The sequence below is a fragment of the Diadema antillarum genome, unplaced genomic scaffold, assembly GCF_040938485.1.
Source record: "Diadema antillarum isolate AM-2024a unplaced genomic scaffold, OU_Dant_1.0 seq00001904_RagTag, whole genome shotgun sequence".
In the NCBI taxonomy this organism is placed as follows: Eukaryota; Metazoa; Echinodermata; class Echinoidea; order Diadematoida; family Diadematidae; genus Diadema; species Diadema antillarum.
The window spans coordinates 134,187-159,256 of NW_027272570.1; the positions used below are offsets into that span (position 1 = coordinate 134,187).

Sequence of the window (25,070 nt, forward strand, 5' to 3'; positions counted from 1 at the left end):
TGTGTGTGTGTGTGTGTGTGTGTGTGTGTGTGTGTGTTTATGTCTTGTTGTTTGTTACCATAGTCTGGTATGGGGCCTGTTTCTTACAGATGTTTGCAATAAAGGAAATTGTAATGATTGCAAAATGGACATTAGAATAACCTCTCATGATATGGGAGAATGGTGTGTGGAAGTTTTTCATTAGTGGGTATTCTTTGTGCCAGTCATTTCCAAACACTCGTGAAGACTAAATGCTGTTTACGAAATGTCTAACAACCAAGGACAAAATACTTCATGGCTTTTCTAAATACTGTAATCATATTTGACTCTGCACTTATGAACTTTTACGTTTTTTTGTTTTTTGTTTTTTTGTTTTGGGTGGAGAGGATTTTAACAATATTACCCGTATTAAAAGAGATTATTCATTATCAGTATTTCAATGCAAACTGTTCATCATTTGATCTCTTTCAATTAAGGAGAAGAGCAATGTTTTGTGAAAGTTGTGGTGGTAAGCACACCCTGAGAAAATTTTGATTTCGGTGTACATACTCCAGTTGAACATTCAGCAGTCAATTGGAATGGTTTGCTTTGTGCTGTACTAGAATTGTGTAGTGCATATCGAGACAATGTCATGATGTGTTTCCTGAGTGAAGTTATGAAGTTGGCATGAACAGTACTTCAGGTCAGGTCAGGTCAGATCAGGTCAGGAGATACCTACCATATGCCATGTTCTAGAATGCTTCAGACATGTCATGTCCTAGTGTGTGCTTTAGACATGTCCCTTTGCTGATCTCTCTCTTCATGTACTTCAAATTCAGGTGTCAAAGTTGATTGCCTAGATAAATGATTTATTCTAAGTGTCCAAATAATTCATTTTTAGTGTCCAGAGACTGATGTGCAAGACGTGGAGTGAAGGACATAAGACCTTGCGTGGCACCATAGATCTGAGATATTCTAACCTCTTAAAAAAATGTTCACACAATACATGGTCATTCTTTTTTATTAAATCTTTTGTAGGTACTGAGCTAGTTAAATGATTTTTTTTTTCAGTGAAAATAATTTCCCTCCTGAAGTTATACTAAGTCTTGCTATTGTAATAATCACTGTGCAGCATCATTATTTTCCCCAGTATCTGTTGGGATTAGATACATACTGTGACATTAATATAATTGTTGACTATGCATCTGATGGCATGCATTTTGATATTAAATTATTTTGCTTTGTGAACCCATTGTGTTTGCTCTTTCAACAGAATTACCACAATTCTGTGTTTTCACACTTTCAGTGTTCACAAGCAGACTTGTGTATTCACTTCTGTGCAATACTTTTGTTACACTGTTTTTCTATCATTTTTCTATTCATGTAAATGTGAAACTACAATGTATGCATTTCCTGTATATTTTGCTCCCATAACATGAAGGGAATTTATGCTGACATTTGAATACTGCGAGGTAATTGTTTGTTTTTATATGAGTTTTATACTTTAATGGTGTGGGTTATGATTGGGATATGTGAGGAGTTTGTGGCAGGCTATTACACTGTGGTATATTTCTTTCTCTGTGCTCAAAGTTTTTCAGTTTCTTTCTTTGCATGTGTCGCATGATTTGCCAAAAGTGGTTGAGCAAAAATCATTCAGGCTTCGGTGTATGGATTTCTCTGTAATTTCTGTCATTACAAATTACATGAATGAGTGAATAATATGTAAACTTGGACAACTGAAACGGTGTCAAATTGATATTGTGGTAGGGCGTAACAGGATATTGCATTGCATTTTTACTCACCATTTATTGCATTGAATGTGGATTTGCATTTGATATCTTCGTGTACACAGCATATGAAGTGTTGAACTCAAGTTGTGCATGTGCCAGAGTAGAGCATAGTTCTGTCAAATCCAGTGCACTAAATGCAAGGAAATTACTGCTGACCATTCTAGTGAGGCTAGTCAATCCCTCGATACTAGTTTGTTGATGGACTTTTGTGGTAAAAAGTGTACTGATCGGAGTTGTAACAAAGAAACAATTTAACAAGGTGACTGTGTTTGTCCCACTTTTCTCTTAGTTCCGTGTGCAATTACTACAGTTAAAACTCAGTTACAAGATTCTAGTTGCTAACATTTCCTGTGCATTAGGGCAAAGGAATTTGTACAACAATCTGATTAGATATGAGGCACTATTCCCCTACCTTCTGCTGTGTTACATCCAGCAAACGTAAGATCCACAACTGAAGTTCACTGTCTATTCAATCCTGCAATTGTGTAAACCTATTCAGACGACTGTACCCTTGCTGCTAGTACAGTAGCTGTTACTGATGTGTTTCCATGCATACATACATGTATGGAAACACAATGTACTGTGAGCTCACCTTGACATGTGCTGAATATGCCATGAGTGTACCTTCTCTGGTCTGTAATTCTTGGCAAGTGACAAAGTAATGTATTATCAGTGCTGTAGACTGATCCAGTGATGTCTAGTGGGTTGGCATTTGAATGGCTAAAGACGCAATTTCCCTACATACACCAAGGATATGGGAGGGACCACTTCCATGCATACACAGATCAAGATGTACAAAACACCTTCTTTTTCTCCTCTTTTTTTTCTTTTTTGATCAGTGCATTGATATATTGACAAAAGTTGATTATTGATATAAACAAAGACATAAGATCCACCAGACATTAAGAAAACCACTAATGGTGCTTGAAACTGTAATATCTTGTGTGGGCATTTTGATGTTTGTGTTTCTGTGTATAATGCACATTTATAGGATCCATGTCAGAATAATGTAGAGTACATTCCATATCTAATGCAGGCCAATGTGCAATGAGTCTCACTGTCTTCGTTCACACAACAGTCAACCGGTGTCTCAGAAAAACTAATCACAAGAATCTACACCTGTGAAGCTCTGAATGAAGCTCTGAATGTATCATGCAGTATTCTCCACTCCTGTCATATGATATATCACCCACTGTCAAGAGGCCTGCTCTCTCTTGTGACAAAGCAACAGATATGCCAACAGTTATAACAGTGTTCTATGCAGATGTGCTGCGACATGATTTTAGTTCATCGGTTATATTTTGCCAAATATCATGCAACTTGCGTTATTATTGATTTATTACAGTATTATTGAAATGACTTATTATTGATTAATGATTCTACTACAAGTTTGTACATGGAAAAAGTGATCATCAAATGACAGTGTAAATAAAGGAGCATTGTGTTTTTCTACCACCAACCCTATTTTTCTGTCTGCATACACGTGGTCATTTTAGATGTGAAGATACCCTGAAGATTTGTGAAAAGACATGTGACTGTTCAGTTTGTACAGCATTCACACACAACAGGTAATACCAGTACACTTCCCTTTACTACACTATTCAGTCTGGAAAGATTATCTTTTCACACTGAGTAGTGCAGTGCATGGTTTGATACCACACAGATATGATAACTGAATTCTGCAATACATGAAGGACAAGTGTTTGGCCAGATAGTCGTTTATTTCAAAGCTCTCTTCCTACCTACAGTTGTAAGTAGACCTATGAAGACGAGAGACCCATATTAAAGTTCACCACAGGTGAGTATGACATTAATCCACTCTACAGTGTTTAAAGCTTTCCTCATACACGTTACCTCTGAAGCTTGAAGTTTTTGAACTCACTGTAAACACAGCCTCAGCATACACTGTATGTGATGCTTTCACACTTTGACACTTCAACCAAGGGACAGTAAATTATCAATCAAAAATTGTTCGTAGCCGATTTAACTTGTGAAACGCCACAAGACAAAATACATTTACAATTTACATATGTACTTGTACTAACAAGAGAATATTTACACAGAGGAAATTCCCTACCATTAAAGAATGCACATGAATATTTGCTCTGTCCTTTACATTATTTCTCAGATATTCTAAATCAATCTTGCAACAGCAGTGTCATGCAATGCCATTCATGGTTTCTCTCTGTATTTTTTTTTTCTTCTTCTTTTTCAATACATCTTACCCATTGTACTCTCCTGACAAGCAGTAAGCAGTGGTAAGATTGTTTATGATTTTATCCAACATTAAATTCAATGTATTTGGGACAATGCTAACATCAGATCTGATCAAGGTGGGACTACATGCTATGTATGATGTGTACAGTACAGTACAGTGTACATACAGTATACATGAACCCAATGAAAAACTGATAAGGGGGCTGAGAATACCAGTAAAAAAGCTTGATATTAGATTAGAACAGATGCACAAGATTAATAAAAATTTGACAAACCAATTGCATTAAATCACGTTGAAAGTAAGTGCTGTTGGCAAAGGTTTCTGTATGAGCTTTGAATGCAAGATATTTGGTTGGTACAGTAACTGATGATAAACTATTGCGAGAAATATGTACTGTATAGGTTGTTATTTTCGCGTACAGATATTTTCACGAATGAGGACACGGACATTTTCACGAGACATTTTCGCAAATTGACAGAGAGGCCTTCATTTTAGCACACTGTTACCTTAGGGCGTAAGGACATTTTCACATGTTGTTAAATTTGAGGTCCAACTGTAATTCGCAAAAAATTAAACCCTCGCGAAAATAACTGCTTATACAGTAGAAGTTTACCTCTCTGCAGTAGCAAACAATATCTTCAAAAGTGGTGACTTTGAAGGCAAGGCTTTTACACATGCAATTGCCTTTGCTATTACATACTGGTATCAAAGTTCTTTTTGCATGTATCATAGGAGTAAAACTTTAAGTTTTAGAAACAAAATATGAAAGAATTCTTTTAGGGGCAGAAGCTGTTTTTGGTGCTCTTGATAATGTATATTGATTCAAGATGTAATGTACATGATACAGAGTATATATATGGCATAGTGAATGAAGTTTATGCTGTCTTTGAAACATGGCTCTAAAGATGGTAGAAATTAGTAAAAAGAACAGGAAAACATGTAGGCACTTGGAAAGGAGAAAAGGCCTTGAATGAGTTCCACAAAACTCAAGTCTAACAATTTCTATCCAACTAAAGTAAAGCAAGTCAGGAATAAGATTAAATTCTACAACATAAGCTACATTTTATCTGTGCACAATGTATCATGATCTACATGTACATGTACTATATTCCAGAACTCCTAACCTTATATTGCGACACCTTTTTCACATTTTTCCCTCGCGTTTTTTTTTCTTTTAAAGTTGTTTGTTTGAAGTTGTTTGTTTGAACTTGTCATTTTATACATTATTCCAAAATTCATTTAATTAGAAAAGATTGCATTAATTACATTTCCATGCATATTTACTCTTGATTTAAATCATATCAAATACACACACTTAAATGCAGGAGAGTACAGAAAGACAGTAAAAGAGAAAATAAAATGCCTAAGTTGCAAATGAGCATGGTAGATTAAGAACATACATTTTGCTTCCATTAGTGCAAACTTGGCATACTTAGATAACTATCTTATCACTAAAATACTGATGTTAAAGTCAAATTGCCATACAAGACTGTCCTGTGAGTCACTGTGTTACAGACCTGTAACTGAAATAACCTATAAGGATATATCATCCTCTCTCTGCATAGTACATGTATGCATTCAACGTAGATTAGGTTGACTACATGTCAATACCATAAACCAATCCCTTTTATTTTTGACAATACACCATTTCCTTGCATGAAATCCTTAAGATTCTACTACAGCTTTCGCTATCATCAAAATAGAAACAAAGTCAAATAATTCATGATGACAACATTATATAGCAAAAAAAAAAATTTTCATTTTGTCATGCCTTTTTGACAAACAAAGCATTACGAAAATCCATCTTTACAAACTTATCTTTAGCCATCCCTTAAGCAACAACACACATTTTCTTGCTCTCATCATCAATGAACATTTAATACATGAATTAAATTACACTGAATGGCACACAGATGTTATTAACTACCATAAATATAGTTTCTCTCTATTCACAACACCACTCACAAACTATACAGCAATTTTTCATTGCTCAAATTCTATATACAAAGTTTACTTCACTCATCAGAAGACGAACATGTTGGGGAAAGTCTCCCTCATTTCAATCATCAGCATTGAAAACAGTGAATGAAATATGAACAATTTCTGAGACAAAGGAAACAGAATATTGCAGTCCACACTGTGTTTAACACACTGCAGAATGGAAGTGGACTATCCAGGTCTTAATCAACAGTGCTGTTATATGTCTTGTTAAGCAAAGTGAAACTATTGGGGAGGTTGATTTAACATGTGGGAAACCCTGTGATAACTACGTTGGAAGGCTCATTTATCTTTTTTTCTTCTTTCGAAAATATCTGAGTAGAAAGAGATCCAGTGTTTTGTATCAATTAGTCACTTATACAACAGGACATAAGTACCGTGGTAGCCAAAATGCAGGGAAGATAATTGTGAAAAGGATTGTTATTATCCAACTCCAAATCTTGCAAAGGAACAACAGAACTTGCTCAGAGACCACTTAGAGAACACTAGAAGACATGCCACTACTGTGCAGCTGTAGACAAGTGCAAACCACAGACATGCAAGCTCAAGTAGTGCCACAATGGAATCTAGCGCACGGCGACATACCATGTATACATCACTGTTTAATGGCAATTTCCGCGCTCAGCAAAGGAAAGTATCCATTGTGACATAAAATCTGAAATGTTTCAGCCGCAGTCTTGGTGTTGCACACTGAATGAACAAACACAAACACTGTGCATGGATTATACTATACTGGTCTGTGCTACAATCCATGTACAGGATTTCATCTCATCATACACAGTATGTGCATGCACAATGACACAGAGGAGGTCCAATTCAGTGAAAGAGCAAATGCTGATTACTTGTGAGGGATGGTAAAAATTTCTTTTCATTTAGGGGTAGAATATGTAAATAATGCTTGATCACATGTTCTTGTTATCAAGTGCACATTATCATGAAACAGAACAGAAACAAGATAAAGTTGCTACAAAATTGGCTCTGGATATAAATGAGTTGAAACTAGGAAGTGTCATGGTGCACTCCAAGCTTAAAGGAAATAGAGTCTTAATTTTGCAACACTTCATTTGGACAGTTCTCTCGACTGTGGTCGATGCATGTTGACAATACGAGAATATGTATTAAGTTATAACATATATGCATGTGTGAAACTTTACGTGGGGAGCATAGCAGACAAGGACCTTGGAACACTACATGATATGTACTCGAGCCCATCAGTTACAGAATGTTTGAACAAAATCACCACATGGGCCTCTCAAAATAGGCCACTGGACATGATATTGCTCAAATTCAGCATTTCAAACATGAAATACTTTACCCAAAGACTCTTCCCAATATATACCAAGGACATAATGTTTGTATACAGACAGAAGTGACAGAAGTCATTCTCTTCATACATGTACACATTAAGAATACTAAATTTTTGGTCTTTGTGTGTACAACACATGAAGATAACTTCAGTGCTTGTGTGTTCACAACTGCTTAACCAGGAGGCTATTTTGAGGTGGCCATGTGGAGATATCTCATGATAATTTACTGACAATTAATGATACAGTAATAAATACATTTTCTCCCAACTTGGATGAAAATGATTTCAAGCCATAATCTTGCAGACTTGAGTGTGATAAATTTATACCAAGGGTATAAAGTTCTTTGAATTTCAGTCCATGCTCAAAGAAATGATTTAAAAAAATACAGTGTATGTTTATATTTTCCTCATATCACTTGACTGGCATAGGATTGAGTAAATGATTAAGAGAAAGTTTCCCCATCATTCTTTACCACAAGAACAATCATGACAACAGTAGCATATACATAATAAATAACTAATAACCTCGACATAGACTGGTAAATAAACCCATCTCAGTCCTCTCAGTACATTAGCATTTGCTGCTGGCCGTTTACAAGCTTCGATGTAATCTTTCCATTCTCCTCCACAATCTCTGTCTCCTGCCCATTCTCAAGGATTCTGCAAAGTCACAAAAAGATATTGGTCACTGCTATACCTTCACATATCACTGTACACTAGATTTATACAGACTTCATTGTTTTGAATGAAAGCTGTACTTAGTCAGTGCTGTGTATGGACATACAATGGATTCATACAGACTGAATATCTCAGACAACAATTCCACGTTTCCAGTTGTCTCTGTCTTTAAATCACTCACTTCTTTAAGCATCTATATATATGCAGTAAATTTAAATTCTAAAAGAAATCTTGAAAAATAAAAGTTTATAAATTTGTCTACAAAATATCCTTTGCTCTGACAGCACCTCCATGACTGATCCCAGTTTTTCTTTTCATGTTTTCATGCAAGATAAAAGTCTAAATGTTATCTGGTTACTTCCCTCCTACTTTCCAGTATCAGTGTCAATTATCACTATGATATCCCATGAAGACCAATTTAAGGATTAATGGCCAAAGAAGTCAACATAATGTTACATGGTTAATGTGTGAAAGGAAAAATGCACAAAGTTAGAGTGAAATACAGTGTATATCTATAATCTCTCCTCTTCATGGCTATGGGCACAAAGCTTAAAGGGGCATTCCAGACGATTTTCATAATTTCACATCGTGTAGTACATAAATCAACATCTCCATAAATAGATTTGTGGAAGTTATTGTAGTCGAGGACCCCGTTTACAGTGCAAGGCTCGGCCGAGCCCACCTTCATTTCAGTGTAAACGCGAAAAAGGCCAAATGTAAGGCCAAAATTGGCCGCGCATTTGGCCACGCTCTGGAGGTGGTCTCGTCAGCCGCGGCCAAGCCCGGCCTTTTCTCAGTGTAAACGCAAACTGGGCCAAATGCGCGGCCAATTTTAGTCTGGCTTCCAAACCCTCTGCCTGTACTATTTCACTGTTCAGGATATCAACCCCCTCAACGTCAAAAACTAGTATATTTAAGGTGGTTTTGTCCTGCAAAGGATTTTTTCCTTCCGCAAAGGCCTTTGCCCGAAGTTGCCATGGAATTCATTTGGCAAAGGGTCTGAAAATCAGACAATACCAAATTGCGTTTGTTTACAAGCAGAGCGCCTCTACGACAAAATATTGAAAGGTTTGAATCAAAAGCGCGGCCAAGCCCGGCAGTGTAAACGGACAAAATTGCGGGGCCCGGCCCCGCAATTGAGGCTGGGCTCGGCCACGGCTCGGCCCAGCCCCGCACTGTAAACGGGGTCCTAGAGCAGAGAAACCAATACTCTGAAAATCTTAAACAAATTACACTGAACAGTGTTGATGACATACAGTAGGAGCCTCACATATTTCAGAAATCTAGCAGTGTAATTCCATTACAATACCGCTTGCTTAACATGTTCACCTGTCTGAAATCCATGCATACCCTCTTTTGTTTTGCTTCCTTAAGCCCCAACTTGTGCATTCTTATCGTGAGGCTGCCATGTCCTCATCCTTGTTCATTGCAATTTGTTTTAAATTTTGAAAACATTCTTATTCCTTACCCCAATCACTATAACTTCTGAAACTCTGTACTCGGTATAACTAATTTATAGTTGTTCAAATGTAAAAGTCTGAAAATAATCCGGAGGTCTCCTTTAAAATGTGATGCAGTTGAACAGATGAAATGATTTAGGAATACTGTTTTGGCACAAGTGTGAATCTTACTTTGTTGTCTTGATCTTCTTGCCATTGATGAACCTTGTTGTTGATGTGGTTCGCCTTGCTGCACTTCCAGATCGTGGTGAACCAAACGATGATGATGTTGAAAATGATGTGAACCTTGATCAAAATCAAATCATGCATGGAAATGTCAGACTTCATGTTCATGATTCAGTTAGTACAAGTTGTACATTCACACTGCTCTTAATTGTGTTTGACCATAATCTGTTTCCATTAATTCTACACCTACAGCCAGGGCATTCATCATATTTGTCTGTAGCTAGCATTGTGATGTAAACAGACACTTTCAAAAAAAAAAAATAATAAAGAAACTTAAGAAACTCACAAGGTGAAATTACTGTAAGCCTTTCATTACACAGTATCATAGTTAGAAGAGCACATTTGGAATATCTGTGCTTAGTTTGACACACAGGTAATATCAAGGCTGAATAAATCTTTATCACAATACCATCAATAACAGCCCTGATACGGAAGGCAGCCCACTATTACTAAAACAGAACATCTTGGTCATTACTAGGCTGCCAACCTCTGCACATCAAAAACATCATGATGCACAGGAAAACAATCTGAATGTTTAAAAAAGTACATATATTTGCTCTATATATACAGAAATTGCACATACCAGTTTCCAAGATTGCCATCAAAACAATTTCTTTCATTAGGTTATCAATCATCAATTTCATCAGGCAAAGTACAGTGTATTTGCTGTGCGAACTTCAACAAATCAATTTCTGAAAATCTTGTCTGGCCTCTCAAACCTACCATGGTTGTTTAATAGTTTCCTATGAATTTGGAGAAACACATCACATGCATATATAACCTACTCTATCAGATAATTCTTGTTACTTTCCCTTCAACAAACTCTATTTCCTCTCTACAAGTGTAAATACAGTGTATTTACTATCTGATAGAAATGAGTTTGTATGAGAGAAGTGTACAACACAGACAACCCTGGCACTTGACAAGCACAAGACATTCTATAGTGTGACAAGGTGAAAGATTCAGTCTATGACACGTACATTGCATGCTAACTGCCAGCTACCAATAATGTCAGAACTCACCCGCTGTCAAAGTCTCCGAACCCACTTTGAAACGAGCTAAACCCAGAGCCATGACCCGGGGGGAACATACTATGTCTGTGTAGGGCAAACATACGGTACATCATGCACAGTAGGCATCATGCGGGGAAGAACAAGAAATACATAGTAATTATGTGACGTGAGGGTTTGCAAACCAGCTAGGACATCTACACATTGAGGCTTTAGTTACTTCAACAATACAATGTATCTCTACTGAAGCACTGCTACAATGTACACAACAACATGCATGACATCCTTCATATTCATGGCATAAATACTGACTATCAAAGTATCAACCCACTAGGATCAGTCAGTTCTGGTAGCAGCATCACATTTGATCATATACTGCCTGACTACAAGACTACAAGACAAATGTCAGCACAAGTGCATGAACAGGCATCATTTAATGTTGAGATTTCTGTATCAAAAGGGTTAAATGATTGCATCACTCCAGCAGCTGACAATGGTCTGTACAATAGTACCAGGTTCTAAGCATGCACAGCACCATGTACCCTGCAGGACTAATGGTATAATGTTTCATTTATGAGCATGATTCACAAAGAAATTGTGCACTGTACTGTCCTTTCCAATATATGTAAAAGTGGATTCCACCAACTTATAAGCATGCACATTACACTTAAGGCAACCCTTTTTAGTTCCAGCAAAAAGGATGTCCAGTACATACACATAATTGTAGATCATGACAGTATGAGGGAAGGCAACATGTTGGTGTACAGTACAATTGTAAATACAGACATTTCAAGCTTGTTCAAGCTTGTTCCATGGAGCCTCATAGTCATGAATAGTGCATCTCTCATTAACTGCGACAAATTATATCTGATTTCAATACAATCATGAGAGGAAAAGGAAACTAACTAAATTGTCACCTTATTTGGTTCCAGCAGCTTTAAAGGGTGTCATCAGGTCATACTGATTCTATTATTTCAATTTCATTGAAACAAACGTTTCAAGAAGACATCCCAGAGTTTACAAGCTTATTACTGTCTATCCAAGTGACAAACTGACAAAAAATTGACAAATATTTATTTATGTACCAGTACATACGGTACATAAAGACCTATGTAGGTTTTATTCTATCAAGGGTAGCCTCCTCAATAATTACTATTTCCTTTAGGGTTCAAAGGTCATAGACCCTGGATTGCTATGACTCACACAGTATAGTAAACAAATAAAAACTTCACATGCGCGAAAGTTGTACATAGTGATGATTCAGTGCAACATTAAAACAGTCTGACAGCTGCTTGTGGAAAATTGTCATAATCTCATAGTGAGGGTTGGAGGCACAACTTGTTCATACCTGTACATGCCCACTTTTCTCAGTAATATAGAAATAAAACAACCCCAAAAGTAATACACACAACAGGCACTTGCATGACATGCACTGGCTGTTGTGACAAACTGCAACTCAATACCAGACAAAGAAACAATGAACTGCTGATGCCCTGCATGTTCAGGTTACTCACAGTCATTTGACACACACAGGACTGACATAAATGTATAGAGATGAATGACGTGTACTGATGGAGGGGGGTGGGGGTACAAATATAGGATCATACGAGGGCAGCGTAGACTCATGATTCAGGATGATGGCGACGATGAATCCACAATAACTACAATAGTTCTCTGAGTTAGTCATAGGAGACTTCAATATCAAAACCAGACTAGCATGACACCTCATAAACCCTTGAAATGTCATTCACTACTGGTACTGGGTAGTAACATTTTAGCATGCACTGCCTTGGAGATACTGGGTATTGTACAGTGTATTCAAATCATTTAACCCGTTGAGGACGGATCTCGAGTATACTCGGGCAGGGGTCTATGGGAAATGCGTGTTGTACACGTAGCAAAACCAGCCCATTTCAATGGGTTAATGCCATGTAATATAAGCTTTGCATCACCATGAAGTGCAACATTGTAAACACCACTGACAATGGGGTCTGAAAAACTGAGTTTAGGCAGTACGCTCTATGATGTGTTTATAAAGCAGCATTACAGGGCTGCCTAAAATTCCTACATCAAAATCATGGAGATTCCAGGAAGCTTTAAGGGAGATACTTGTGTGTTACATGCACCTCAATTTGTACAATGACTTCTGAAATCAGGGAGGCATACTTATATTCGTCTGTCACGATGTGGAAAGATATTCAACTTTTCACGATAAATCCTATAGAATCAGAGAGAATTGGCAGTTCATGTATTGTACATAGTGTCATCTTCTATCGCACTTGACACACACACATACTTTAGATTTAGCTTGCATGGCAACTTCAAGTGCACCACTTCAGTGCCTTAGTATTTGTGCAGCTACAGGTTGAGTCTATGTACAGCCCAGTAGGGATAATGTGAAACTAAGTGGGCAACCATGCAGTATAGACTATGCACAGGATTTAGCTATACACTGCAACACTTGGATGGGAGTTGAATGTCAGAGATGGTATGTTGCACCAGTCTCTCATTACACGATGATGAATGAAAGGTTGCCATCTTGCTGCTGGTCTGTTTGCTGGGTCAAACCTCATTGTGTCTAGATACACTGTGTGTTACGTGACATATCATCAAATTAATTGCTTCCATTAAACTCTCATGAATTTCCCTTGCTTCCATTAAACTCTTCCATTAAACTCTTATGAGTTTAAGTCTAAACCAGGTATTTCATAATAATATGGTTTGTCTGATACAATGTCTGAAAAGCACCTCTATAAATAAACAGCTACATGTATTATGAAAGGACTACCCAAATGGCATATGGAAACAAACAAAGTTGCATACATTTTATGTGAGCACAGTCATTGTTTTTGCATAATCATTTTCAAAAGTCTAGTACAAACACAGAAGGTTTCTCTGTCATGGTATGAAATACAAACAACAACAAATAAAACTCTGGAAGATTCAGCCACATTTGTTACCAAAATTCAGATCCATAACCAACTACAGTACCCTCCAAATTGATTTCTTTTCAGCTGCCTTCCAAGATCAAATGGGAAACAATTTAGTTTCAAACATAAATGTACCTTGATGTGTATTATGGGACCTGCAGAAATTTAAAAAAAAAAAAAATTATTAGCTGATCGATAGCTGCTCAATGTACTCATTTGCATTTAGATAAACAACAAACAAATCAAGATCCAACAAAATTTTACTTCAGAAGGTGATACCCTGTATTAATATTAACATTAATCAACCAAGTTGGGAGTGCACGCAAGTCTGTCATCACTCAAACAAGTCATGGACAGATTCTATTTTTTTTTTCTGATTTACAAAAGAGAACAACTATGAGACCATGCATACACTCAAATGGCATTACCATTTACACAAACAATCCACAACATTGAAATTAATTTTCAGATTCAATATTTAAAGAAGTTTACAATTAAGTCATGCATATATCAAGGGGGAGAGTCCTACAGTGTGCTTTGTGCTTTACTACAGGAAAAGAGCAAGATGCTATATCAAGGTTTTGTGTCATTATGATAAGATCATGATAAGAAGTATCCATGTGACTAGATTTATCATGTCCAGCCAATTAGTATGGAGAAATGGATGCAGTCAGCAGGCCATCACACCACAGTACTGGATGCATTTTACACTTTTAAAAATAAATAAACAGACATCCTGCCCCTCTGACAGACAAACACAGCAACTCATGAAATAATGAAGACTACAAGGAATGGGTTAGCTTGGCAAGCAAGGGGACTATACACGCCAACCTCACATCCAGCAACCCTTACCCCGACCGAGGGAAGATACTCCAGAGATCACCATAGGGATCAAAGAGGAACCCTGAGCGTAGCCTGCTGGGGGCATGGGGCAGGCTGGGGAGGAGGTTGTGAGGTGTATGGATACAATAGGAAGGACTCAACATTAGCCATTGATGGCAATACGTTCTGTGGATTACAAAAATCTCTGACTCATGACATATAAAATCAAAAGAGAAATCATATTCCCACCTTAATGGATGTCAAGACAGCGTTTAATAGATGTTTTCATAGTATGATATCAATCTGACTGGTTTCTTGCACTTAAAAAACAACAACAACCAAACAACAAACAAGTAAAACTCTGTCACACATCCCTCAAATCCTGTGTTGATTAATGGCCAGTGAAAATTACTGAGCACTACAATCTTACATGGAACAAAAATGTAAAATTTGCTAATAAACATGAGAAAAATGAAAACAATTAATCTGTATGAGTCCTTGAAATGTAAGACACACACTACTGATTTGAAACCCTAGTTTCCTTGGTGGTCATGGAAACCATAAAAATAAATAAATAAATGTTCCAAAGTGTTTTTTTTTTAAAATTCAAAATAAAAAAAGACATAAATGGCTGTTTATATGACTTCTGGACCATAAAGTCATGCCTTGACAACTCTGCTTACAATTATGTACAGACAAGTATAATTACATTCTGATAGTCTAAGCAATTCATTTCATCTTTGCTAAATCTAGTATCCATATATAATCCATATCCATGATGGCTGCTTTTACTGGGTTCATTTTTTTTTTATATATCAAAAATTTGTTACTATGGTAATTGTCAGAGACTGACAACTTGTCAGGGCTGACAACTTTCATTGAAATGGTGCCCTGATATTGCACAGATAAAAATTCTGAAAGAGATATCATGTAATCTTGTCATACAAAGCAGTGACTGCAGATCTGACTGGATAGCATTTCTTACCCAAAAGAAGGAAAGCCAGAGTTGAAAAAAGAATCTTGGAACAAGGAATCATGACTTTCTGGGGTCCTCCTCCGAGATTCTGGAATGAAAGAACATATTTGTAGACAAAAACTCTGTTATTAGTTGATTAAAATTGAGACATCATTACTCTCATTTACTTTTATCATTTGACACATGTATACCTCCATTCATTCATAGTTTTATTTAACTCTTTATGTGCCACATTTGCACGATTGATGCAGTCAATGGTATGCCAACTTCGCATATTTTGCTCAAATGCACAAACCTGCTCAAACCGATCAATAAATCACCAAATGCCACAGTATTATGAAAGCATTTCTCGCGGTTCAATTCTTGTCACACGATGCTTGCACTTTATGTGGTGATTGAATATCAGCCGGTGTTCCTTACTGGATTTGCAAGTGAAATTCCTAGCTTCTGTCAATGTTTTGTGTGCAAACGTCATGCCTCTACAATAATGTAGCTACTGGTCTTTTGAAAGAAAAATAATCATAGATTTGTTATACGATTTAAATACATCGAAGCAAAGCTAGGATTTTCTCTACAACTTAGCTCATTACATGTCGCAGGTGGCAAAAATCTACAGAAGTTATATAGATTTGAAAAAGAGAATGTTTTCCCAAAGCAGGACTACGTTGCTGTTGTAGAATAACATGGCACACAGGGGGTTTACACCATGGCATGTAAAGAGTTAACCACAGTAGTGTTTAAGTACCTGGCACCAAGCACTGTAACATTGAGGGCCCTTTGATAATATTGAATTGGTTTGAAATGGTTTCTTTTTTCAGCAAACATGAATAGTGCTAGATAACGTAAAAGGAAATAACGTAAAAGGAATATTCCCCCCAAAATATCTACACCACATGTAAATGGCTTGTGGCTTGTGGATGTTTTGTTTACACAGTGAGGTATTACTACATGCCTCACAACCTTTGACCTTCACGATCAGGATTATACAGGAAAGTATTCTCTATCTATCTAACTGAGAATGTAAATGCTCTGAGACAAACCATTCTGTAGACAGGTTTCCACAAGGCCAACCTTCCAATAATCTGGGATTGTTTGTCGTGATCCTCATGAACACTTATCAGACAAGCAAATTTGTAAACAACTTCCTACAATTTCCATACTTATGATCAATGATATTTCATGAATTCCTATTCTTACTAATAACTTGCAAACCTCGGCTTGCAGGAACTTGATAAAGAGAATCAGTCTACGGGTACAGGGCTATCCATGTTAAGTGATATAGTCTATCAGCTTGTGGACATTCTCAGTCCGCTTTGTGTAAAATGAATTGGAAGTATAGCGCCTGAGACTCCATTGCTGCAGAGACTCCAACTCTCCCATTTTCGATGGGAGATCTCCCGCCGAAAACCCATTTTTGCAAAATCTCCCGTTCTCCCACTTGAGATTTAATTTCTCCCACCCTGGCTCTGTGTCTCCTGTTGGAAAGGATTTCTTACTTATTGGTAATTGTATATTGAAAAAAATAAGCCTTATAGCACCAGAGAGCATCTAGAACCCTAGAAACTTCGCGCTTTGCACAAATCAACTTGGAGTCTCCCGTTTGCTAGGGGTTTCAGGCAGGAGAATCTCCAGATCAGAAGGTGCTTTGGGTTGGAGTCTCTGTTGCTGAACATATGAAGTGATTGCAAAGAATACCAAGTGTTAATCCTCAGACTCTTGGGCATTCTAGAAATCATTTGTGAGCATGCTGTGTGTCCCTGTTTGACATTAGTATCTTGAAATCTTTATCATTCTATTTAGATTTTATCGGTCAGCATAGATGATACTTGAAGCAAAAACATTTTTTCTAAGTCAGAGAAAGCTTTCAACACTGAATGGCAAATGACCATGAATAAAGGTAAAGTTGATTGCACTTGATGATAATGGTGATGATGGCAAAATGAGTCTCTCACCTCCAAAAAAGGCACTAAATGGATCGCTGGTTCCAAAGAATTCTCTGAAAATATCATCTGGACTCCGGAACTCAAAGTGGAACCCTCCCATCCTCCCGAAGTCTCCAAAGTCATTGAAGCCACCATGACCACCACCTAGTAGAGAGCAAGCATACACAATGTATGGACAAACAGAAAACGACAGAAACAAGAACTTAAACATCAGCATTACCACGGGCCTTTACTCAGCTTCAATTCAATTCAAATCATTTTATTTCCATATAAAGTAATAGAAGGTAATATACATAACGTTTACATGAGTATTGCAAGAATTTTAAATCACATAAATTTCAAGAATACATATCAAAAGACAATCAAAGTAATTTTGTCCAGTTATATTTCAATAAATGAACAAGTCAGCAATTAAAACGGTATATTTTTTTTCCAACAGTATATGGAAAAGGGAAATCCACAAGAAAAGCATAGTTTGTAAATTTTGTGAATTACTCTAGAAGACAAGGGCATCTCAAGATCTGTTTGACCTTGCTACAACCTCCATGTGGTACCACTCTAAAGGTATGCCCTTTACTACACCACAAAGATCGTGATCTTTAATTTCTCAATCTTTTGCCAGTCTGACCGTGCCAAATGTTAGTAAAAAGAAAGAGAAGCCAGGGATGTAGTTGGTAGATAAAAAACACATTACTGGTGTAAAACTAAGTACCTACCTGCTGAATGTCTTTGTAAACCATCTAGTCCATATCTGTCGTACACTTCTCTTTTTTTCTCTATTGAAGAAGAAAAACAAGTCATAATGTCAACAAAAGATGCCAAAATTAAACAAAGTTCCCATAGTTTTCTTGCTGAGCATAATATTGGGTATTTCAGACAGTCAACAATAAAACAAGCTCAATATACTCGATTGTATGACTATGTAAACTACTGACAAAGGAAAAAGAGGTGAGAAAAGAAAGTCCAATTTATGTGTACTTTATTTACAGCATCACTTTGATACAATAAAGGTTTGCTCTAATGTCATCTTAAAATGCCCACTTTGTGTAGTATGTATTGTACCATTACAGAAACACATGTCTAGTGGGAAGATGTGAGAAGAATATGAGCTCTATGAATGTGGGGCTGTTCTGTACGATTGAATAAGGTTACGGGAAATTCCTGATTAGGGCATTTCAGTGCATGCTAACCACAATTGTGTGTGGTGTGTTTAATCACTAATCAAATACTGAATGTGCTCCTACCATGGCTCATTTAGATCTCATCAGAAATTTTCAACGTACACATGTATGAGGACAAAATGGTCCGATGGGCTCAGATCAACAAATTTGTGGCAAACATGAAATATAGATTGTGCCATTAGCAGCTAGTGTGCAAGTTGCAAAAGAATCATGTGGCTCTAGATGTCACTCATGTCAGGTTATACAGTATGTACTATTATGTAAAGTAAAGCTGTTTAAAACAAGAAATAACCTCAGAGTTTCTAATCTTGGGCGGAACTTAGATGTGGTCAAGTATGACCCACCACAAATAAGTTTAATGGCTACTGGTATCTCAATATATCCTGAAATGATCTTACAATGAAGTACAGTAACACCTAAAGATAGGCACAGTCAACACCGAAATCATTAGACAGTTTTAAGTCTACTGTTAAGGTTATATATCCCCATTTCCACAGAGATTTTGTCTCATCAGTCACTCTATCAGAAGCGAAGTTTGTTGATTCCGGCCACCAACCGAAATGTATCGGATCACAGTCTCATGAATCCAACTTGTGTTGGTCGACCATCAGGTCAGTGTCAGACATATTGCACGTGATCCTCCTTGGACAATCTTGCCTCTTTGGATCATGCGCGACATGTCCAACACTGACATGATAGTCGACCAACACAAGTCGGATTCATCAGACTGCCATCCGATACACTTCGGTTGGTGGTTAGAAGCAAAAAACTTTGCTTCCGACTAGCTGCCGACTAGTGAATGATGAGAAAAAATCTCTGTGGAACGGGAGTATTACAGAAAAACTAACAAATTTGAGGGTCCATAGCAGTTTGCAGGCTGGTGTAAAAAATTCTTGATCAGGTGGATTAACATTGCAGGTCAGTACAAGAAATATGTACTAGGAATGCAAGGTTGATTAGTCTGAAGATACACGTACTGTAGGAGTCTGGGTGTTTTTTTGTTTTTAAATAGAACAGGCTGTTGCTGATATGGCAAGGATATAGATGATACAATATATGAATGAGACTACACGAAGTGAAATATGGATGCCAGAACAAAAACCTTCCAAATAATGTTTTGTTTAATTTTTCATTTTTCAATTTTCAAATTTTTTTTTTTGTTGTTGTGCTTTTCATACAGAGCAGGAGTTCAACAGTCAGTTGTAGGAAGATTTCATATCTGTAGTGATGGTGGAGAAAAAAAAAAAACAGTCTCAGTGACAATGATGATGACATATTGTTACATCATTCCTTGCTGTACTTTGAATTACTTGTGTCTAGAGAAACAAAATCAAGAATCCATAGAACTAAGTAGGAAGGAGGAGGTATCTTGACCATCGTGTAAATACCAGGATGTATTCATCCTATGTGTAGATTACACAACAGCAAGTGTCCATACACTATTCAAACCGAAACTTGCACATAAACTTCACCATTGTACTGTATATGCAATAGACATTTTCACTACTTGTTAACAATGCTCAGTCTTACAACAGGCTCCTACTGTAAGATTCAATACAGATAGGCATTACATAATCTTCAAACAAATAAAATTGGTTGTACTAATCAGTGAATAGATCCCACTGAAGTGATTGACAAACACAGCACTGAAAGGGTTTATAACTTGCCAAACAAGGCACTCAGGACTGGATGACTCACCATCTGAGAGAATTTCATACGCCTCAGCAATCTCCTTAAACTTCTTCTCTGCCTCAAACTTGTTGTTGGGGTTCTTGTCCGGATGCCATTTCAAGGCAAGCCTTCGATATCTAAGGGGGAATAAGATATGACCTTTTAGCAGTCTGTCTCTGAGCATCACGCACGATTTTCACTCTAAACATGTTTCAATCAAATGGCAAAATCTATCAGTAGAGAAATATTTCTCTCCCCTCTCCGTCCCTCCTCTCCTTTCAATCTACCCTTTTACCTACCCTACCCACACCTTGTGCTAGTCTATTTCCTATATCTCTATAATAATTCTCTCTGCTTGTTTGCACAATATCTTTTTTGCTTTGTACATTGATCACCAAAATATTCTGAATACATGTTAAAGAAAGCACAAAACAAGTCTGAAGAAAGGCAACTGAATGAAACCAAATGCACACACTTCCTTACAAATATTTTGTACATGCAACTCTAAGACCCCGTTTACAGTGCGAGGCTCAGCCGTGGCCGAGCCGCAGCCGTGGCCGAGCCGCAGCCGAGGCCCCCTTTATTTCAGTGTAAACTCGCAAAAGGCTAAATGCGAGGCCAAAATTGGCAGCTCGGCCGCGGCTCGGCCCAGCCCCGCACTGTAAACGGGGTCTAGGACATTTAAAATCACACTCTGCATGACTTCATTTCATTACAGGTGACCAGTGCATCCAAATACAAATTTCACATGTAAATATCGAGTTAATTTTCATACATGTAAATTATGTGTTTAAAAACAAAACAAAACAAAACAAAACACAAAACAAACATACATAAGGGCCTTCTTCAACTTGAGTAGGTCAAGTTACCATTGATATGAAATTCCATGTGATTCACTACCCTTCTCTAAAGTGTACAATGATTACGATATATACTGTATGTACAGCATCTTATAGGCAATCTCTGCTTTCGCTTTCTGTTTCAGCTTCAGGGTATGATATTCACTTCCCTCTCTTCCAACCATTCTCTCAACCTTCTCATCCAAAGAACCCTTCTACCCTCCATCTTTCCTCCTTAACACTCATGTTTGGGTCAAGGAGAGACAGGGGTCAAATTTTCTTGCATTTGGATATTGCAGCAATCTAAGATTTTGCTTCCTTCCAGTGTGAATGCTTACGCTTTCTTGATATCATCAGGACTGGCTGTCTTGGCGACATTGAGAACTCGATAGAAGTCAGGCATTTTCAGCTTGGTCTGTTACTCTTGTTACAAGTCTGTTTGGAGAAAACAAGTTGAAGAACTTTATACAACTCAATCAACAGTACAACAGAATAGATATCCAAAATCAATTCATATGCACAAACCTTTTTTCCCCCTTTTGGATATTTCCTCAGTAAAAGGGGACATTTCAGACATGACATTTCAGGAATGTCCCATGCAACAGTTCAGTCAGTCCATACAACAAACATTCACTATCAAGTCTACAGATGGTACAAAAACAGTCTTCAATAGAATTTTAAGGCTGTTACATGCACATTTGTATTATTTTTTTTTCTAATCAACTTCAAGCCATTGAATTGAAAAACAAATTTTCAATGAACATTTATATTTGACCTTCGTATAATAGTACAGCTGTAATTATAGAAGTCAGTCCAGTTTTCATTTTGGCAAAAAAAATCTGGTAGATTGCTTGTTTAAAGCAATTTGGGGACAAGTAATCTCTTGAAAGTGTTCGAGAAGAACGTGTACAACAGTATGTGACCCTGCATCACAAAACTACAATGTAAAACAAAAAGTCGCCAGACATGGATTTTTAGTAAAGAGCGGATTCTGAAATCTAAAATGGTGTCAGTGTACCTCAATTCAAATGGACTCTCCTAACCTATCTAAATATCAGAAAGAAAGCACACACTCTAGAAAAGTGTGTGCTGAGAAAAGAAGCTCTGAAGTAACATACAGTCGGGTCTTCGAAAGCACTTTTTTATCTGACTGTGAGCCATGCTCTGTGCAATGAATATGACCAAAAAAGAAGAAGAAAAAACAGGATGTAAAAATTCATATCAACAACAATGAAGGGATTATCAGAAATTAATCATGCTCTATTGACACAATCTATCCATGACTAATACCGATTTTCAAAGCAGTAGTATCATCCTTTCAAAAGTCACTAGCATTTAAAGTGAAGAGTGTGTATAAAAATATTGCTAAACTATTAAACCCAATATCCCATTCATTTTCTGACCTACAATGTAATAAACTTTAGCATAATGTAGAAGAAGACTTGCTATTTCACAAAATATGAAAAACTCATGATTATGACTACACATAGCTTGACCCATTACACCTATTTTTGAGTCCTTACAAAAAATCTCTGAACTGAAATATCCCCTTTTACTGTGGAAATACCCAGAAATTTCAGATCAAAAGAGAGCTCTGGCACATTGCCAACAATCTCTCATGGTGCACATTGTTCAACTTGTCATACACTTCTGCCTGCCATAGAAAAAACCCCAACACAAAACAAAAAAACACAGTCAGTCAGAATTATACCCACAATCTATACATATCTGGCATGAATGACAAAAATCCTGTATGAACTTAATTACATGTACATTTGTACATGAACACTGTCATACATATCCTGGTTTACAATCCTACGGCCAATCTACTGCACAAATAGCAATGTACATGGTGAGTAACGTTTAACACAGAGCAAAAAGCATGGGCTGACCAGAAGTATAATTTGCCTATGTATACTTTCTCTTGCCTCTGTGAACACACACAGACTCTGGCAGAGGTTGTCACTCCCAAATCACTCTACTTCTGACTACTGTAAAAGTGGAAATTTTTGCGGTGTTCAAATTTTCGCGCATTTCGCGCAACCAGAAACTAGCGCGAAAATAAAAGCACGCGAATATTTTTGCTTGCCATATGTGCCTGTGCGTGATGTCTTGATTCCGCGGAATTAAAAACACGCGAAACTCTTCCGACCCGGCCAAGCGCGAAAAATTAGTCACGCGAAAATATCCACTTTTACAGTATTAAAGAATCTTACTATTCTTTTAAGTAGACACGTTTGCTAATGATTGGTTTAAATATTAGTAGGGCCTAGTATTTACATATTGTATCCTCCAGGCTGACATCAGTGAATTTCACTTTCAAATTCACAATTTCTGGGAAGAGAGTGCATCTGTGATATTCTAATACATTGTATCTCTGTTCTACATTCATGATGTACAGTAATGTAATGTAATATCTCCCCCCCCCCCCAAAAAAAAAAGGCTCATGAAAACGTCACTTCACAATGTCAGCATTTAATCATTGGATACGTGCATTGAGAAATTTGCTTCAGTGAGACGAAAAATAGTGTAATCTATTAAAGCAAGGACTTGCCACTGATAAAGTCAAGAAAATATTGAAATTATCATCAACATGATAATCAACAATAACAACAATAATGTGTGCATCAAAAACCACGGTACAACACTAATTTCATTATGGCTGTTCGTGTCCTTTGACATAGGGATCTTGCCATTTGTACAAATTGCACAAGGCTATACAGGTAAATTTACTTGATTTTGAACTGGTTTGTTGAGCGCATTTGCTCACAGTTTTACATGTAGGAGTCCAAAATACAGTGTACCAGTTAGTCTCCAATTGGACGCGATCATCTTGTTTATTAGACTAATTTAGCAGTAATTTAATAGTCAGAAAAGGGAAAACATTGGGCAGCATGTCTTGTTAGAATCATGCAGTTGTACGTAGCCCGTAGGGTTTATAATTACACAAACAATAAACGTTTAGCCGCGTCACCTGCTACTGTATGAGCTCCATCATGCTGATTCCTTTTCAGAGTGACTTACAAATTACATGCTATGATGTTAAACTGAGTTGATATTCTGTACTTCTTCACATTGATAGCACTTGCAAAACTGAATATGACATATAGACAAGAGGAAACATTGTTTAGGATGCGACAAATGAAACCTGATATATGGTTCGCGTTGCACAATCCCAATCCCGTATCACAAGCCGTACGCAGCTCAACGTAGTTGACTAGAGATCTTTCTCCATCATACTTACACTCTTACGAAGTTAGCCCTTTTCTGGGCTAATTGTGGTCGAATTCCCTCCCTATGTACAAATAGTCCGTAACTAAGGAATTCAGTTATCCAAGATACGCCTGATGACGACAATTTCCTGATGATTTAGGTAAAATTATCCATTTGTGCAGCGACAGAAACTCGACTTCTGCCCTGAGTTAGTCACGAATTCCTCGCTAGCTAAAAATGGCACTTAATGCATTCCTCGTCGAATCCCTGCGGCCTCGGCGGGGTCAGCTGCTGCGATCGATCTGCACGGTGGAATGCTCTACGGTCTCTTCGGTACTGCCGCTCTACGCTTTGTTGTTGGAAGGGAACGTGTGGTCTGTACGTGGCAGCTTTAAGATCCTTAAAGAGGAAGGTTAGGCGGAATGTATAAATGACCATCAGGAAGGTGGAAACATAAATTATCTCTTCCACCTCCCTGAGATGTCCATGGCATTGAACATTCCATGAGGCAAGCGTTTATTTTGTAGGATCTGAAAAAGAATGATACATCGTATTTGGGATTTTCTTCATGCTCGATATCAAATATACTAGGCCTATGTTCCTATGTTGACAGCCTCTATCATTCGCACATCTCCTTTGCATCAACTAACCTTTTTACTCATTTATTGCTTATCCTGCTGAGCTACTTTTGAGATTACATATCCAGGCCTTCGAAATAATGTAAACGTTTTCACAAGATTCACTCTACCTCCTTGCGTTACTCTTGTAAAAGCAATATAATTCTGAATATTATCATTATTTGCCCCCCCCCCCCTTTCCGGAATTCCTGGATCCGCTCTTTGCAATAGTATG

General features: G+C 37.3%; 1 protein-coding gene across 3 annotated transcripts; it reads right to left on the reverse strand.

The window, feature by feature from the left end:
* Positions 1-3,434: 3,434 nt before the first annotated feature.
* On the reverse strand, positions 3,435-24,515 carry LOC139713091 (dnaJ homolog subfamily B member 6-B-like). Of its 3 annotated transcripts, XM_071624846.1 has the most exons (10): positions 24,250-24,515; positions 21,344-21,440; positions 20,194-20,303; positions 18,031-18,090; positions 17,324-17,458; positions 15,381-15,459; positions 14,426-14,509; positions 10,656-10,730; positions 9,580-9,693; positions 3,435-7,930 (listed from the first exon to the last, which is right to left on the reverse strand). In XM_071624846.1, exons 2-10 carry the CDS (start codon positions 21,406-21,408, stop codon positions 7,834-7,836), a joined length of 819 nt encoding a protein of 272 aa, XP_071480947.1. In that variant the 5' UTR covers positions 21,409-21,440; positions 24,250-24,515; the 3' UTR covers positions 3,435-7,833. The 3 variants fall into 3 exon arrangements, with proteins under 3 accessions (XP_071480947.1, XP_071480950.1, XP_071480948.1); XM_071624849.1 differs by lacking the exon at positions 14,426-14,509; XM_071624847.1 differs by lacking the exon at positions 10,656-10,730.
* Positions 24,516-25,070: the final 555 nt, after the last annotated feature.

What these genes read in the sequence shown, in the direction of transcription:
- LOC139713091 (XM_071624846.1), bottom strand. Translation starts at nt 21,408, where the DNA reads ATGCCTGACTTCTATCGAGTTCTCAATGTCGCCAAGACAGCCAGTCCT. An exon ending in TTTACAAAGACATTCAGCAG is followed by an intron (nt 17,459 to 18,030) that starts GTAGGTACTTAG and finishes GCTCTCTACTAG; the next exon opens with GTGGTGGTCATGGTGGCTTC. An exon ending in ATTTAGTGCCTTTTTTGGAG is followed by an intron (nt 15,460 to 17,323) that starts GTGAGAGACTCA and finishes CTTTCATTCCAG; the next exon opens with AATCTCGGAGGAGGACCCCA.